This window comes from Hemiscyllium ocellatum, chromosome 12 (genome assembly GCF_020745735.1).
Source record: "Hemiscyllium ocellatum isolate sHemOce1 chromosome 12, sHemOce1.pat.X.cur, whole genome shotgun sequence".
In the NCBI taxonomy this organism is placed as follows: domain Eukaryota; kingdom Metazoa; phylum Chordata; class Chondrichthyes; order Orectolobiformes; family Hemiscylliidae; genus Hemiscyllium; species Hemiscyllium ocellatum.
In genome coordinates, this window is record NC_083412.1 from 73,994,659 (window position 1) to 74,009,443 (window position 14,785).

The 14,785-nt window shown below is 41.2% G+C and overlaps 1 protein-coding gene across 1 annotated transcript in view; it reads left to right on the forward strand.

Moving 5' to 3' along the window:
• Positions 1-12,929: 12,929 nt before the first annotated feature.
• LOC132821130 (zinc finger protein 654-like) overlaps positions 12,930-14,785 on the forward strand; it is a 54,421-nt gene continuing 52,565 nt past the window's right edge. Inside the window, exon 1 of the mRNA XM_060833711.1 lies at positions 12,930-13,070. Within this exon, the coding sequence (XP_060689694.1) occupies positions 12,945-13,070 (126 nt within the window). The 5' untranslated portion in view covers positions 12,930-12,944. The remainder of the gene's footprint in view (positions 13,071-14,785) is intronic.

A 14,785-nucleotide genomic window follows, 5' to 3' on the forward strand; every position in this document is an offset into this window, starting at 1 on the left:
GGTTGAGAAGTTGCAATTTAGTCAGCAAAGTCAAGGTAACAGGATGGAAATCAAAAGAGAAGGTAGTGATATAAATATGTCAAGACTCTGCCACATTTTGAAGAGAAAGATTTTGAAGCCTTCTTTACTTCATTTGGAAAATTTGCTTGGCAGATGGAATAGTCCAAGGATTTATGGCTAATGCTTGTTCAGACTAAACTGGTAGACAGAACTAGTGAGGTATTTGCTGTGCTGTCAGATGAGGGGTCAAGAGATTATGAAGAGGTCAAACAGGGTATGTTAAGTGCTTATGAATTGGTACCAGAGGCATATAGACAGGGAATTCGACGTTTCGAGCATAAGCCCTTCATCAGGGCTTATGCTCGAAACGTCGAATTCTCTATTCCTGAGATGCTGCCTGGCCTGCTGTGCTTTGACCAGCAACACATTTGCAGCTGTGATCTCCAGCATCTGCAGACCCCATTTTTTACACGCATATAGACAGGGGTTCAGAAACACAAACAAGGAACCAGGTCAGACTTATGTTGAGTTGGAAAGAATTAAACTTGGTCATTTTGATCGCTGGGTGCATGCTTTAAAGATAGGTAGGACCTTTGAGGCTCTAAGAGAGATTATTCTGCTGGAGGAGTTTAAATACTCACTTCCAGAGATGGTAAGAAATCATGTGGAGAAACAGAAAGTTCAGAAAGTGAGAAGGGCAGCAGAATTAGCAGATGATGGTGCAAAAAAAAGCTTCCGGCCAGAATTTCATCCTGTGAGGAATAGAAGTTGGGAGAAAGGGAGATCCTTCACTGCGAAACCAAGAGTAGAGAGCACTGGTAAGGTTTTGCCACAGGTTAAAGAAGTCCAAGAGGGTAGATAGGAGGTGAAAGGCCTCAGGTGTTTTCACTGTAGTGGAGTGGGACACAAAAAATTATAATGCTGGTGGTTTTAGAAGGGCACTGGGAAAATGTGTTTTCACGACCGAGAAGTAGGTTAAGGAAAGGTGCTGTGGGCAAAGATGTGCTGAAAGAAGCTAAGCCAGTGACATTAGTGAAGGTAGTAAAGGAAACCCCAAGAAGAGCCGAGGAGCTGAAGGAATGTGCACAGCCTAGCCAGGGGCTGGGTATGGAGTTAGTTCCTGATCTCTACAAAGAATTTGCCTCTGTGGGTAAGGTTTACTCAGAAAGAACAGAGGAAGAAGGTCAAGAAGTTATAATTTTGAAAGATACAGCACGTAACTAGTCGCTGATAGTGAGAGATGAGTGAATTTACACCCTTTCTGATCTGTTACCTGAGAGTGTAGCAATTTGTGGGATAGATGGATAGAAATTTAGCATTCTCCAGTATAAGATCAGGTCAGAGTGCTAACTCAAGACTGGGGACATGATAGTGGGAGTGATTGATAGAGTGTCAGTTCCAGGAATCCAATTTGTTCTTGGGAATGATTTAGCAGGACCCAAGGTGGGAGTGAAACCCCTTGTTATGGAAAAGCCCAAGGAAGACCAAGAAACTGAAGAGTTAAAAAAGAAATATCCTGGTATTTTGACAACTATGTAGTAACCAGATCCTGCTATCATAAGTCATAGCATGAAGCAAAAACTAAAAGAAAGATGAAGGAGTTGAGGTTCAGTTAGCGAATAAGCTGTTTGACATAATGATGCAGGAAAAACCTGAACAGGCAGAGGGTCAGACAGAAATGTTTACTCCTGAAAGGCTAAGGGACTTGCAACAGCAAGATAAGGTGATTAAAGATATATATGTGGATGCATACCCTGAAAAGGAGGCAGAGAATATTCCAGAAGGTTATTACCTGAAAGATGGAATCTTAAGGTGGAAATGGAGACCATAGCAAGTTGGTGCAGGGGAGAAATGGGCTGAAGTGCACCAGATTGTGATGCCGGTAGCATACAAACATGAACTACCTGTAGGAGGTACAAAAGATGCAGGCAAAGGTACAAAAGCATTTTTATTGGCCTGTTACGTACAAGGATGTGGTTAACTTTTGCCGTAAGTGTCTACATGTCAAATGGTAGGTAAGCCACATGCAGTAATAAAACCAGCACCTTTGTTACCAATTCCCGCATTTGAAGAACCTTTCATACGGGTTATAACTGATTATATAGGTCCCCTCCCATGAGTTAAAAGTGGGAACCAGTACTTGTTAACCATAATGGAGGCATCTACCAGATATCCAGAGGCAATTTCATTATGGAGTATCAAGGCAAAAAAGTGGTAGAGGAGTTAGTAGTTTTCTTCACACAGTATGGACTACCCAGAGAGATTCATTTGGAGCAAGGGTCAAATGTTACTCCTAGGCTGTTTAAGGAGGTTGTGGATAGCTTAGGTATACAATACTTTAAATCCAATGTGTATCATCCTGAATCCCAGGGAGCTTTCAAAAGGTGGCATCAGACCTTGAAGACCATATTGAGAGCGTACTGTCAGCATTGTTCAAATGATTGGGATAAAGATATCCCATTCGTATTGTTTGCCGTTAGAGATGCCCCAAACAAATCTATTCACTTCACTCCCTTCACGATAGTATTCGGGCATGAACTGAGAGGCCCTTTGAAATCAATTAAAGAAAAATTGACAGGACCAAAGTCAAAGATCTCACACTTCGATTATATATTGGAGAAGCTGATGGAGAGACTAAATCGAGTAGGTGACTTAGCTAAACAGCACCTAAAGAGGGCACAGTGTAGAATGAAGCCAGTGGCAGATAAAAGCTCTGACATTTGGACATTTTCCCGGGGGAAACGTGTTAGGACAGTTACCAGTGATAGGAGATCATTCAAAACCAGGTTAAGTGGTCCCTATCAAATTGAGAAAAAGTTGAGTCAGGTGAACCGTCTAGTAAAGATGCCAAATAGAAAAAAAAACAATATTGGATATGTCACGTGAGCATGTTGAATCCGTATTATACTAGAGAGAAAGAGCTGGAGAAACTGGTGTTAATTACAGCCCCGCAGGGTGAGGAATCAAATCCAGATGATGTGGATTTTGATGTGTCTCAAAATAGATTAGAAAATGAAGACGTTCTTGAGGAGTGGGATAGGTTAGTAAGCTGTCTGCCTTATGAGCATTGAACGCAGTTGAAAAGTTTATTACTGCAGTATAAAGACATATGTAAGAATCAGATGAGGAGGACTAATGCTATTATACATGAAGTAGCTGTAGGGAATACTGCTCCGATAAAACAACACCTCTATCGGCTTCATCCTTTCAAAGCCAGACAGGTCCAGATGGAGGTGGAAGCCATGCTCGATGAGGACATCATTGAACCGAGCCAGAGCGAGTGGAGTTTGCCGATTATCTTAGTTCCCACACCAGATGGGACTCAACAATTCTGCGTGGATTATCAGTAGGTCAACGTCATTACAAAATCAGACTTATATCTAATTCCTAGTTTGAAGGACTGTAACGAGAGAATCAGACAAGCCAATTAAATCAATTAAATCACCAAGTTGGACTTACTGCGTGGTTACTGGCAAGTACCTTTATCAGAGAAGGTGAAAGAAATTTTTGCGTTTCAGTTTATATGGGCTATATCAGTTTAAAGTGATGCCCTTTCGAATGAAGAATGCACCCCCGCATTCCAAAGACTCATGAACAGAGTTGTGGCTGGATTAACAAACCGTGCAGTCTATTTGGACGACGTAGTGATTTTTAGTAAGTCCTGGAAAGATCACATGGTACAGTTGGCAGAGCTCTTTGAATGACTATGAGAAGCCAAACTGGTAATAAACTTAAACAAAACTGAATTTATGAAACCAGGGGTTACGTTCTTGGGACATAACATTAGTCACGGAAGGTTGACCCACGGAACGCAAAGATGATGGCCATCGAGGAATTTCCACGACCAACCTCAAAAGGTGCTTCGATTGTTAGGACTCAGCAGATTCTATTGGAAATTTGTTCCAAACTTCAGCAGTGTAGTGGCACCGTAAACTGATTTATTGAAGAACACAAAGTTTCGGTGGACAGAACAATTCCAGGATGCATTCGACCATTTGAAAGCAACACTAACCACCAAACTAGCTTTATTTACACGAAACTTTTCAAAACCTTTTAAAGTTGCCATCCAACTTAGGAATAGGAATTGGAGCTGTACTGCTACAGGAAGATGAGGATGGGATACTTTTTGAAGAAACTCTACATCCACCAGAGGAAATACTCCACAATCGAAAAAGAACTATTGATTTGGTACAGGCCTTACAACATTGTAATGTGTATGTCATGAACAATGTGTCGGAGATGGTTGTGTACACGGATCACAATCCTCTTACATTCTTAGAACACTTTAAAGACAAGATATGAGACTATTTCATTATGTTACAGATTTCTAATTTACATATCGTACATGTTGTGGGTGGTAAGGATGTAATCACAGATGCATTATCGCAGATTTAACTGATAAAGTACTGATAAAATACATCTATTCAATGTTATAGATAGGTGGGAGGTAGTTAATATGAACTTAGATTAAAGTTATCAGTATGTTTTGGTAATGTGTTTAAAGATTAGAAAAAGATGAAGCCTTTTTTTCATTATGATGGTTCATGTTTTCTTAAGTGGGGAGGTGTTATGAAGGTGTAGAGGTGTACTGTACCTTTAAGAGAGTTAAAAAGTTAGCAGGACAACCTGACACAGGACAAAGTGTTCTGAACAAAGTAACAATGTAACATTTGGTCAAACAGCTAGCAGTAACTGGGTTGCTATGTGTTACGACACAGGGTAAAATCTCCTGCTTAATTTGAAAACAACAACACAGAAAAGATTTATCCCATGCAGTAATCTGTAAAAATTCAAGTGGCTAAGAACTATATAAAGTAAAAATTAACAATTTTTTTCTTAAGGTATAACAGAGAATAATTAACCACCATTTACAATTTCTTTCTCGAACCTATCAGTTACCTTCCCTTCTATAAATACTAGTCCGATAAAATTCCCAATTAAAATTTACAAAACAACACTTCTTATTTCAAAACCAGGCAGCTGTACGCTCTTGTCTTCGGATCTTCCTATGTCTTCTTTTCTCCTTGTTAGGAATTTCTGTGTCACAAGTTACTGATCAAAAAGGTACTTTTAAGAGAGATATTTTTTCAAGCAGTCTGATACATGCTAGGACTTGGCAGTTCTCCTCTCAACTGTTCAATTTTCCTCACCCCCAAAGCATTGGATTGTCATTGGCCTTTGAGATTGTCAATGTACTCAATTCAAACTGGATTGGAGTTTATATTTTGGGGGTATAATTTAAACTGATTGGCTGAATTCAAATTTGTTTTTGTCTCCAGGCAACGAACTAATCAAGTTGTTTGACCCACTGTTACATTATTGCCTTAGTGAGAACACTTGATGCTGTGTCTGGAGTTCTGCTGCTTTTAACTCTCTTAAAGGTACACCCACATCTTCATAACACTATGAGACAAAAATAAACTTCAAATTCGGCCAATCAGTTTAAATTATGCCCCAAGATACAAAACTCCAATCAAGTTTGAATTTAGTACTTTGATAGCATTAAAACCAATGAAACAATCAGATGTGTTAGGGTATAAATATCAGACATTTTTTAACAGTTAGTCTGATTGGCAAAGAGAACTGCCAAAAGACCAACAGATGTAGGCTGCTAGTAAGAGGTCTCTGACAGGTACCTGTCTGGAAAAGGAGTTTGCACAGAAAAAAAATCAAAACCAACCTGGAGAGAGAATCTACAGAGGAAATCCTACAGAGGACACATGGCAAAGTCAAGTATTCAAACGTGATTTTGTTTTTGTAAATTGTAATCAGGATTTTTATCAGACCAGTATTTACAGGGTGAGGTAAAAGATAGGTTTAACAGAAATGAGTTGTAAATAGTTGTTAGTTAATATTCTCTGTTGGACATTAAGAAAAAGTTTTAATTTTGACTTTAATTCATGACTTTTGGGATAGCTCTTTGCCTCTCAAATTTTAACAGATTACTGCATGGGGTGAATCTTTTCTGTGTTGCTGGTTTAAGTTGGCAGAAGGGTTTACCTGTGTCGTAACAATTTATTTAACATGTTTTTGTTAAGTAAATGCAAGATGCAAATTGGAAGAAATGTCAGGTCTCATTGAATCACGGACTGACAATTTTTTTGTTTATCAGCTACCTCATACTTCTATTGGAAGAACGCGAGCAGAGCTTTTGCTTAGATTTCAGCCTAGAATAAAGTTTTCATTGCCCCTTTTAACACAGTCAGGTGAAGAAAAGCAGCCCATACAGGAAGAGAGTTGTGACAAGGATATTGTGAAAGAAAGAAGTCTCAGGTTGAGCCAGAGGGTTAAGGGGAATGAAGGTTATCATTGTGGTTGAAACACATAACAGGAAGAGTTGTAAAAATATGTGAACCCATGCACATATTTATTGAAGCTGTTTTATACTGGAAAAATTACATTTGTACTTTGAGGTCATTGTTTTAACTTCAGAGGTTCATGAAGAAAAGATTTGGAAAAAAAATCAAATAATTTTGATTAATTGGATTATTGGTATATTGGTAAAATATCAATGATTATATGATCATAGGATCATATAATTATGTGGAAGAGCAGTGCCACTTTCCCACACTTGGCTCATAGCCTTGAACATTATGACCCTTCAAATACTCATCCAAGTGCTTTTTAAAAGTTGAGGTTTCCTGCCTTAACTATCAGTAAGTAAAAAATGAGGTCTGCAGATGCTGGAGATCACAGCTGCAAATGTGTTGCTGGTCAAAGCACAGCAGGTTAGGCAGCATCTCAGGAATAGAGAATTCGACGTTTCGAGCATAAGCCCTTCATCAGGAATAAGAGAGAGAGCCAAGCAGGCTGAGATAAAAGGTAGGGAGGAGGGACTAGGGGGAGGGGCGATGGAGGTGGGATAGGTGGCAGAGGAGATGACCTGGGGGGTGCAGTGAGAGAGGGACTCACTGAAATCCTTGTAGAGGGAGGAAGAGAGCTTCTTCAAGGAAGGCATCCTTGCAAGAGGATTCGCAGTAGGTTAAAATCTTCGAGTAAAAAATGAGGTCTGCAGATGCTGGAGATCACAGCTGCAAATGTGTTGCTGGTCAAAGCACAGCAGGTTAGGCAGCATCTCAGGAATAGAGAATTCGACGTTTCGAGCATAAGCCCTTCATCAGGAATAAGAGAGAGAGCCAAGCAGGCTGAGATAAAAGGTAGGGAGGAGGGACTAGGGGGAGGGGCGATGGAGGTGGGATAGGTGGCAGAGGAGATGACCTGGGGGGTGCAGTGAGAGAGGGACTCACTGAAATCCTTGTAGAGGGAGGAAGAGAGCTTCTTCAAGGAAGGCATCCTTGCAAGAGGATTCGCAGTAGGTTAAAATCTTCGAGTAAAAAATGAGGTCTGCAGATGCTGGAGATCACAGCTGCAAATGTGTTGCTGGTCAAAGCACAGCAGGTTAGGCAGCATCTCAGGAATAGAGAATTCGACGTTTCGAGCATAAGCCCTTCATCAGGAATAAGAGAGAGAGCCAAGCAGGCTGAGATAAAAGGTAGGGAGGAGGGACTAGGGGGAGGGGCGATGGAGGTGGGATAGGTGGCAGAGGAGATGACCTGGGGGGTGCAGTGAGAGAGGGACTCACTGAAATCCTTGAAGAAGCGAGGAACTTAACTATCACCCTGACTGTGCATTCCAGACCCCCACCACCTTCCGCCTGAAATTAGCTTTGCTCAAATCCCCTCTAAACCTCATGTCTGTCATTATTAAATTATACCTCCTTGTAATTAATCCTTTGACTAAACGATATCTAGTTTCTATTCATCCTGCCCTTCATTATCTTGTACACTTCTGTCATGTCATTCTTCAACTTCCTCTGCTTCCAAAGAAAACATGATGTCGAGGTTCCAGTGTTGGATTGAGGTGGGCAAGATCAGAAGTCACATGATAGCAGATTATAGTCCAACAGGTTTATTTGAAATCACAAACTTTTGAGGAGCTGTTCCTTCATTAGGTGACCTGACATTCAACTGATGAAAGGGGAGTGCTCCAAAGGCTTGTGTTTTCAAATAAACCTATTGGACTATAACCTGCTGTTGTGTGACTTATGGTCAAAGAAATCAATCTGAGCTTATCTAGCTTCTCTTCATGGCTGAAATGCTCTTTCCCAGGCAACATCATAGTGAATCTCCTTTACACTTGCTCTAATGCAATCACATCCTTCCGATAGTGTAGTATCCAGAACTGAACATCGTACTCCGGCAGTGGCTTAACCAAGTCCAACATAACTTCCCTGTACTTATTATCTATGCCATGACTGAGATCGTACAAATTGTGCCTGAAACTAGGTTGGATCCGAGCATAGTCAGACAGAAATGTCTGATTAAGGGGAAAATTCAATTGAAAAACAGGGGAAAATTTAGTACTTGTTGGAGAAAACATCTTACTTTCAGACTAAAATGTGTCAATGTTCTTCCTAAGTTCTGAAATCCTGAGTCAGGAAAATTGGTGTGATCTTAGAAATAGGAAACCAGTGCTTCAGTTAGATATGATAATAAATGGAAAATAAGACATGTATGTAACTTGTGTGGAATTTTTAACATTGTATTCCATATTTGTTAAAGAGGGAGGAGACTAATAGCACTAATTATTGTACATATTAGAATAAACTATTTTTAGTTAATTATTGTATTCACATGTGCTGCACTTTGTTTTAGGTTTTTTTTCTGCAGAGCAAGGTCAAGACAGAGGTGGCCAAAAGACTCCTTGTGTGGGCGAAGTAAGCACTTTTGCTCCTTCTGGAACATACTAGGTTTTCACAAACATATCTCTGGGAATATTTACCTTGGCATCTTCTGATCATTTGCCTCCTCCCACTACAATTTGCAAGTCATGTAAGCTCTGGCTCAATTATATTGGCATCAGGATCACACCATTTTACTAATGCCTTCATCAGGTTGCAACTTCTGACTTTAAGATAAGTCTCTCATGTTTGCAGTATGTGGATCAGCCAGTTTGAAGGTCAAAGGAAGTGAATTGAGCTGGGCAGAATCAATGTGACCTCAAGCCGGTAAAATGATTAGATTTAATCTGAGTAAGTGGGGATTAAAACAAAGACCAAAGGACCACTGGGTAAACACAGACAAAAGATTATTTACCAGATGAAGAGAAGTGAAGAGTATGTGAGAGCAGCAAAATTATTTTAAAGAAGATTTCAATCAATCCAATAGAAATTGGGAACAGTCAAGTGGCTTAGAACCTGAATAAATAAATATAATGCATGACTCCATGATGATTCACTGACTAAGTAAAGCAGCAATGCTAATCTTGACAAGGTATTCATGTGATGCAGTTGACGTGCATTGAATATAAGAGAGCTCCACAGTAAGTGATCGTAGATATTTGACGTACACTGAGACATACATTTGCTGGAAACCAAATTAGTAAAAAAGTAAGTTCAAAAGTTTGGAATCATTTATTGGATGGGGATGTTTGAATATAGTGCTGGACATGTGTATCCTGAGTATCAGTCCCCTCAACTGAAACAATCACAACCCCAAATAACTAAAGTTGATACTTTAATTTCTTATTCCACATACTTTTCTTGAAAGAAATGAAGCTTACACTTCCACCACCTTTTCTGCATTGTCCCCCACTTACCTCCATCTGCCACCTCTGTTTCTAGTTTCTCCTTTACCTTCTCATGGCCTTCAGTTTTACAGATGGGTCCTGAGTTCCACACAAACACAGAGGGTGGAATCTCTGAAGGCCTGGGGGCTATGGCAAGAACTGTGGCAGAATCAGGCAAGAGGTCTGGTGAGAGCTATCTCATTGTTCGGAGCATTTTGCTGCATCTTTTATGCACTTGCCATGCAAGAAGATGTGTTTCTTGCTTGGCAGCAGGCACTTGCTGTTAAGGTGGATGATTGCTTGTTAAATACCTCATGAACACTGCAACTCATTTCTTTAATATTCCACTTCCTAACTTACCAAACATGCTGAGCAAGCTGGGCATCAGGATTTCATAACATGAAAGTCGGAATGGGCACTTGGCAACTTCAGCATGCTACTTTTCCAAAGGACTTCCATGTTGGAAAATGAACAAAAAAAATCTCAGGACAAACTCCATGGGAACCAGAGCCTCACACCCCACATCCTTGGACATTGGCAGTTCACATGTGCTAGCCGCTAATAACCTTCATTGACATCTCTGATCTACTTATAGTACACTTCTGGTCTTCAATGCTGTACCTCAGGGTGCACTGGTAACTATAACTGTAATGCGCGATATGCTTAGGAACACACAGTCAGCTCATGAAGAGGCTAAACTGCCTCTCTGTGATCTTTGTTTGCTGTCTTGACTTCACTTACTTTAAGTTTACCTAGATGCTCACCACATCCACATCCATGCCTTGCGCTGCCTTTTCAGGTCTTGTCCCTCAGCCAAAAATGCCAGGCTCATATTACTTTTATCTTTCTGTTTAGCACAGACACAAAGCAAGGAGGTTGGTCGTGGTTGGCAGCAATACTCAGTGCAGACAAAGAGGACAGCTTTGAGTAAGACGGTCCAGGCATCGTAAGTCAAGGGTAGCCTTCAATTCCAGAGACTAGGTACTTAAACACAGTCTTCGAGGAGAAAGTGAGGTCTGCAGATGCTGGAGATCAGAGCTGAAAATGTGTTGCTGGAAAAGCACAGCAGGTCAGGCAGCATCCAAGAAACAGGAGATTTGACGTTTCGGGCATAAGCCCTTTTCTACTGTATCAGGAGGGAGAAAGTGAGAGCTGCAGATGCTGGAGATTAGGGTTAAGAATGTGATGCTGGAAAAGCACAACAGGTCAGGAAGCATCCAGGGAACAGGAGAATCAATGTTTTGGGCTTTAGACCTTCATCAGGAGGATTAATGGCTATGCCTGAAACATCGATTCTCTTGCTCCTTAGATGCTGCCTGACCTGCTGTGCTTTTCCAGCACCACACTCTTGATCCCGATCTACTGTACCATTCATGTATAAAAGACTTGACTTCCAAGATGAAAAGAACTTTAGAAAAAGAGGGAAAACTTTCACTGGTAGACAAACAAACAGATAGATATAGAACTAGAAAGAAACAATAAACTCATCTGATCTGTCACTGTGGAATGAGAAATAGAGTTGTCTTTTCAGGTGCAACTGATTCTGAAAAGAGTCATTTTGGATTTGAAACAGAAAGCGGGGCTTTTCTGTTTTTGTTAACTTTGCTTCTGTCTCCACAGATGCTGCCAAACGTGTTGAGTTTCCCCAACGCTTGCTGTTATTCAGATTTCCAACAATTGCAGTATTTCGCTTTTATTCAAGAAGTAAAATAACAAGAGTGAGTGTTAGAACTCAATTCTTTACCAATATCCAAGGTATGATTTTGTTGTAAAATTTTACAAAGGTCTTAGGATAAGGGGTAGCAAACATAAACTAGAGTTAAGGAGAAACTACGTCTCCCAAAAGTATATGAATCCAAGGGATTCCCTCACCCAAAGTGTGGTGGATGTTGGGAGAGTGAGTAAATTTAAGGAGGAGTTAGACAGATTTTTAATTGATAACGCATTGAAGGGTTATGGGGAGAAGGCAGGGAAATGGGGGTAAGGAGTATATCAGTATGATCAAATGACAGAGCAGACTCGATTAGCCAAATGGTCTGATTCAGCCCTGATATCTTCTGAACTTATGTAAGAGAGTGGAGGAGGCTGGCCAAATTACAACATTTAAAAGGCATCTGGATGGTTATATAAATAGGAAGGGTTTAGAGGAATATGGGCCAAGTGATGGCAAATGCAACTAGATTTAGCTTTTATTAATAGAGGGATCGAGTTCCAGAACCATGAGGTTATGCTGCAGCCGTACAAAACTCTGGTGCGGCCACACTTGGAGTATTGTGTACAGTTCTGGTCACCGCATTATAAGAAGGATGTGGAAGCTTCGGAAAGGGTGCAGAGGAGATTTACTAGGGTGTTGTCTGATATGGAGGGAAGGTCTTACGAGGAAAGGCTGAGGGGCTTAAGGTTGTTTTCGTTAGAGAGAAGGTTGAGAGGTGACTTAATAGAGACAATCAGAGGGTTAGATAGGGTGGACAGGGAGAGCCTTTTTCCAAGTATGGTGACGGCGAGCACGAGGGGGCATAGCTTTAAATTGAAGGGTGATAGATATAGGACAGATGTCAGAGGTAGTTTCTTTACTCAGAGAGTAGTAAGGTATGGAATGCTTTGCCTGCAACAGTAGTAGATTTGCCATCTTTAAGTATATTTAAGTCGTCCTCGGACAAGCATATGGACGTACATGGAATAATGTAGGTTAGATGGGCTTCAGATTTGTGTGACAGGTCAACGCAACATTGAGGGCCGAAGGGCCTGTACTGTGCTGTAATGTTCTATGTTCTACTAATTTAGGATATCTGGTCAGCGCGGATGAGTTGTACCAAAGGGTCTGTTTCCATTCTGTACATCTCTATGGCTCTATAAGACACCACAATTTCAAAAATATACTTTATTCATACATTTTCTACAAGTAAATACAAACAAGTACAACACAGAATAGACACTGCAGAAAATATAGTAGAATTTCGACATTCTTCAATTCAGCTGCAACTCACTTGCAAGAAAAGCGCACTTCCTAATCTGAAAAGGAAACTATCTGCTTTTGCATTGTGTAACTACAGGGGACACCGTGACTACAGTACAACCTGGTCACAGGAGCATCGCCACGTGCAGCCTTTCGGGGCGGGGTCTGGGTGATTGGCAGTCACCGCCCCGCCCCTCCCCGGTGTCAATCAACGACTTCGCCCCGCTCTCCCCGCGGGATCACGTGATCGCCACGGTGTCTGTCCACCTCCCGTCCCCCCCCCACACCACCAGAGAGTGCGCGATGACGCAAGTAAGTGCGGACGTCGGTACGCGCGCTCGTTCCTGTGCGTGCACGGACACTGCAACGCGATGACGCATTGGCGTGTGGACGCTGGTACGCGCAGGTAGGGGTTAGAAGCATGGCGGAAGAAGAGGAGTTTGATGTAGGGAGTCTGAGGAAAGAGCTGGAATGGATAGAGAACGAGCTGCGAATGTCCCTGGGCCAAGTCAGCGCGTCTAACGAGTACTGCCTGAAGTTCTGTCGAGTGAGTGTGCTGTTGCTTTTTATTTCGTTGTTGCTGCTTGTGAAGGCGGGGGGGAGGGGGAGGGTGTGTGTTTGTTGGGGCGGAATGCAACAGTCTTGGAGTGAGAGCTTCTTGACAGCCCCTGCCACCCTCCCAATTACACCGTCAAAGTTACAGCTTAAAAATAAGCCTCACTGGTTACCTTTGTAGTCCATTCCCTCCCTTCTCTCTACAGCACTTTCCCCCCCCCCCCCCCCCCCCCCCCGAAGCCAAATTGTGGGAGTTGGGATATAATTTCTTGGGGGAGAAAAGTTGTCTTGTCACTCTCACACACACTTTCTTTTACCCCTCTCTCCCACCCCAACCTCCCTTCCCATCTTATTTGTGTATATGTTGTTTCGAGCTGTTTCCCGAAGCTTGTTTCGTGGCTGTGAGGCTGTGACAGTTTTATCTCGGTTTAATGAAAGGTTCACTTTTTTCTCCCCCAGGCCTGTATTTAACTGTCAAAATGCATCATCGTTGCTGTTCAATCTCTATGGCGTCAACTTAAGTCTTTTTTTGGTAAAGACGTGACTTGGGTGTGCAGTGTCAATGAATAATTTTCGATGTTGTGGTTAATTTAAAATCTGGTAATTACAAAGGGCTTTGTCAATGGTGTGAAGAGACTGGCTGCTTTTTCTTTAACTAAACTGATTAACCTGGAGGGAAAAAATACACATTTGAGAATAATTGACTATTTGTTAAGATTTTAACTTTTACTTTTTTTTATGTCCTGATCTAAACCTGTTGACTCTCTTTCTCCTCGGATGCAGCCTGACAGGCTGTGTTTTTCCAGCACAACACTTTTGACAGCATTTGATAGAAAGCTTTCTCCCTCAAGTTTTACAATACTTGCTACACAGTTTACAGACATTAAGCTGATTAGTCTTACACTCATACAGTGCCCCTTCCCATCAATGTGTACACATATATGTGAAAATGATACTGTAATGTGGTGCGGTGTCTCATTGGATGGTAGACAAACACTAAGCTGGAGAAAAGGATGAATTGGGAGTAAAAAAATAAGAAGGGGTGCTCTTCAGACTTTGGAGGACTGATGGGAGATTGTAAGATAAACCTGTTCAGATTGTGTTTCAGAAAGCAATTTGTCAGTAAGTAATATGCAGCTGCACAAGACTTTTGCATAATTCCAGTTGTCTTAAACACATTTTGAGTAGCTGCATTTTTTTTATGCTGAAGAAAGGTGTTATATTTCAGAAGTTTAGGAACATTGATTGAAATGGTCATTATAACTGCTGAACATTATATATGGATTTTGTTTTTAAGCAGTGTTTTTGTATTGTAGATATCTTGTATATGCAGTATTTATCTACATGTTACCTCAACAATGAAATTACAATCTCAGATTTTGCTTATATTGCTGATGACACCCAGATCTATCTCCTCATCACCTCTCTTCATCTTTCCATAGTTGGAATTGTCAGATTGTTTTTCTGACATTCAGTACTGGAAGAAATGATGTTTGCTCTTAAACATTTGAAGGACTGAAGCCATCGTCATTGGGCCCTGCATGCAAACTCTATTTCCCATAAGTGGATTGCGTTCCCATCTTGGGCAGCTGTTTGAGGCTGAAACTGACTGGCACCATATCAAATTAAGAATGCGAACAATGTAGCTGTGCCACTACATAGACTGTCTATTTCTGCTTGTATCTGCCTCATCTCCTGTGCTGCTGG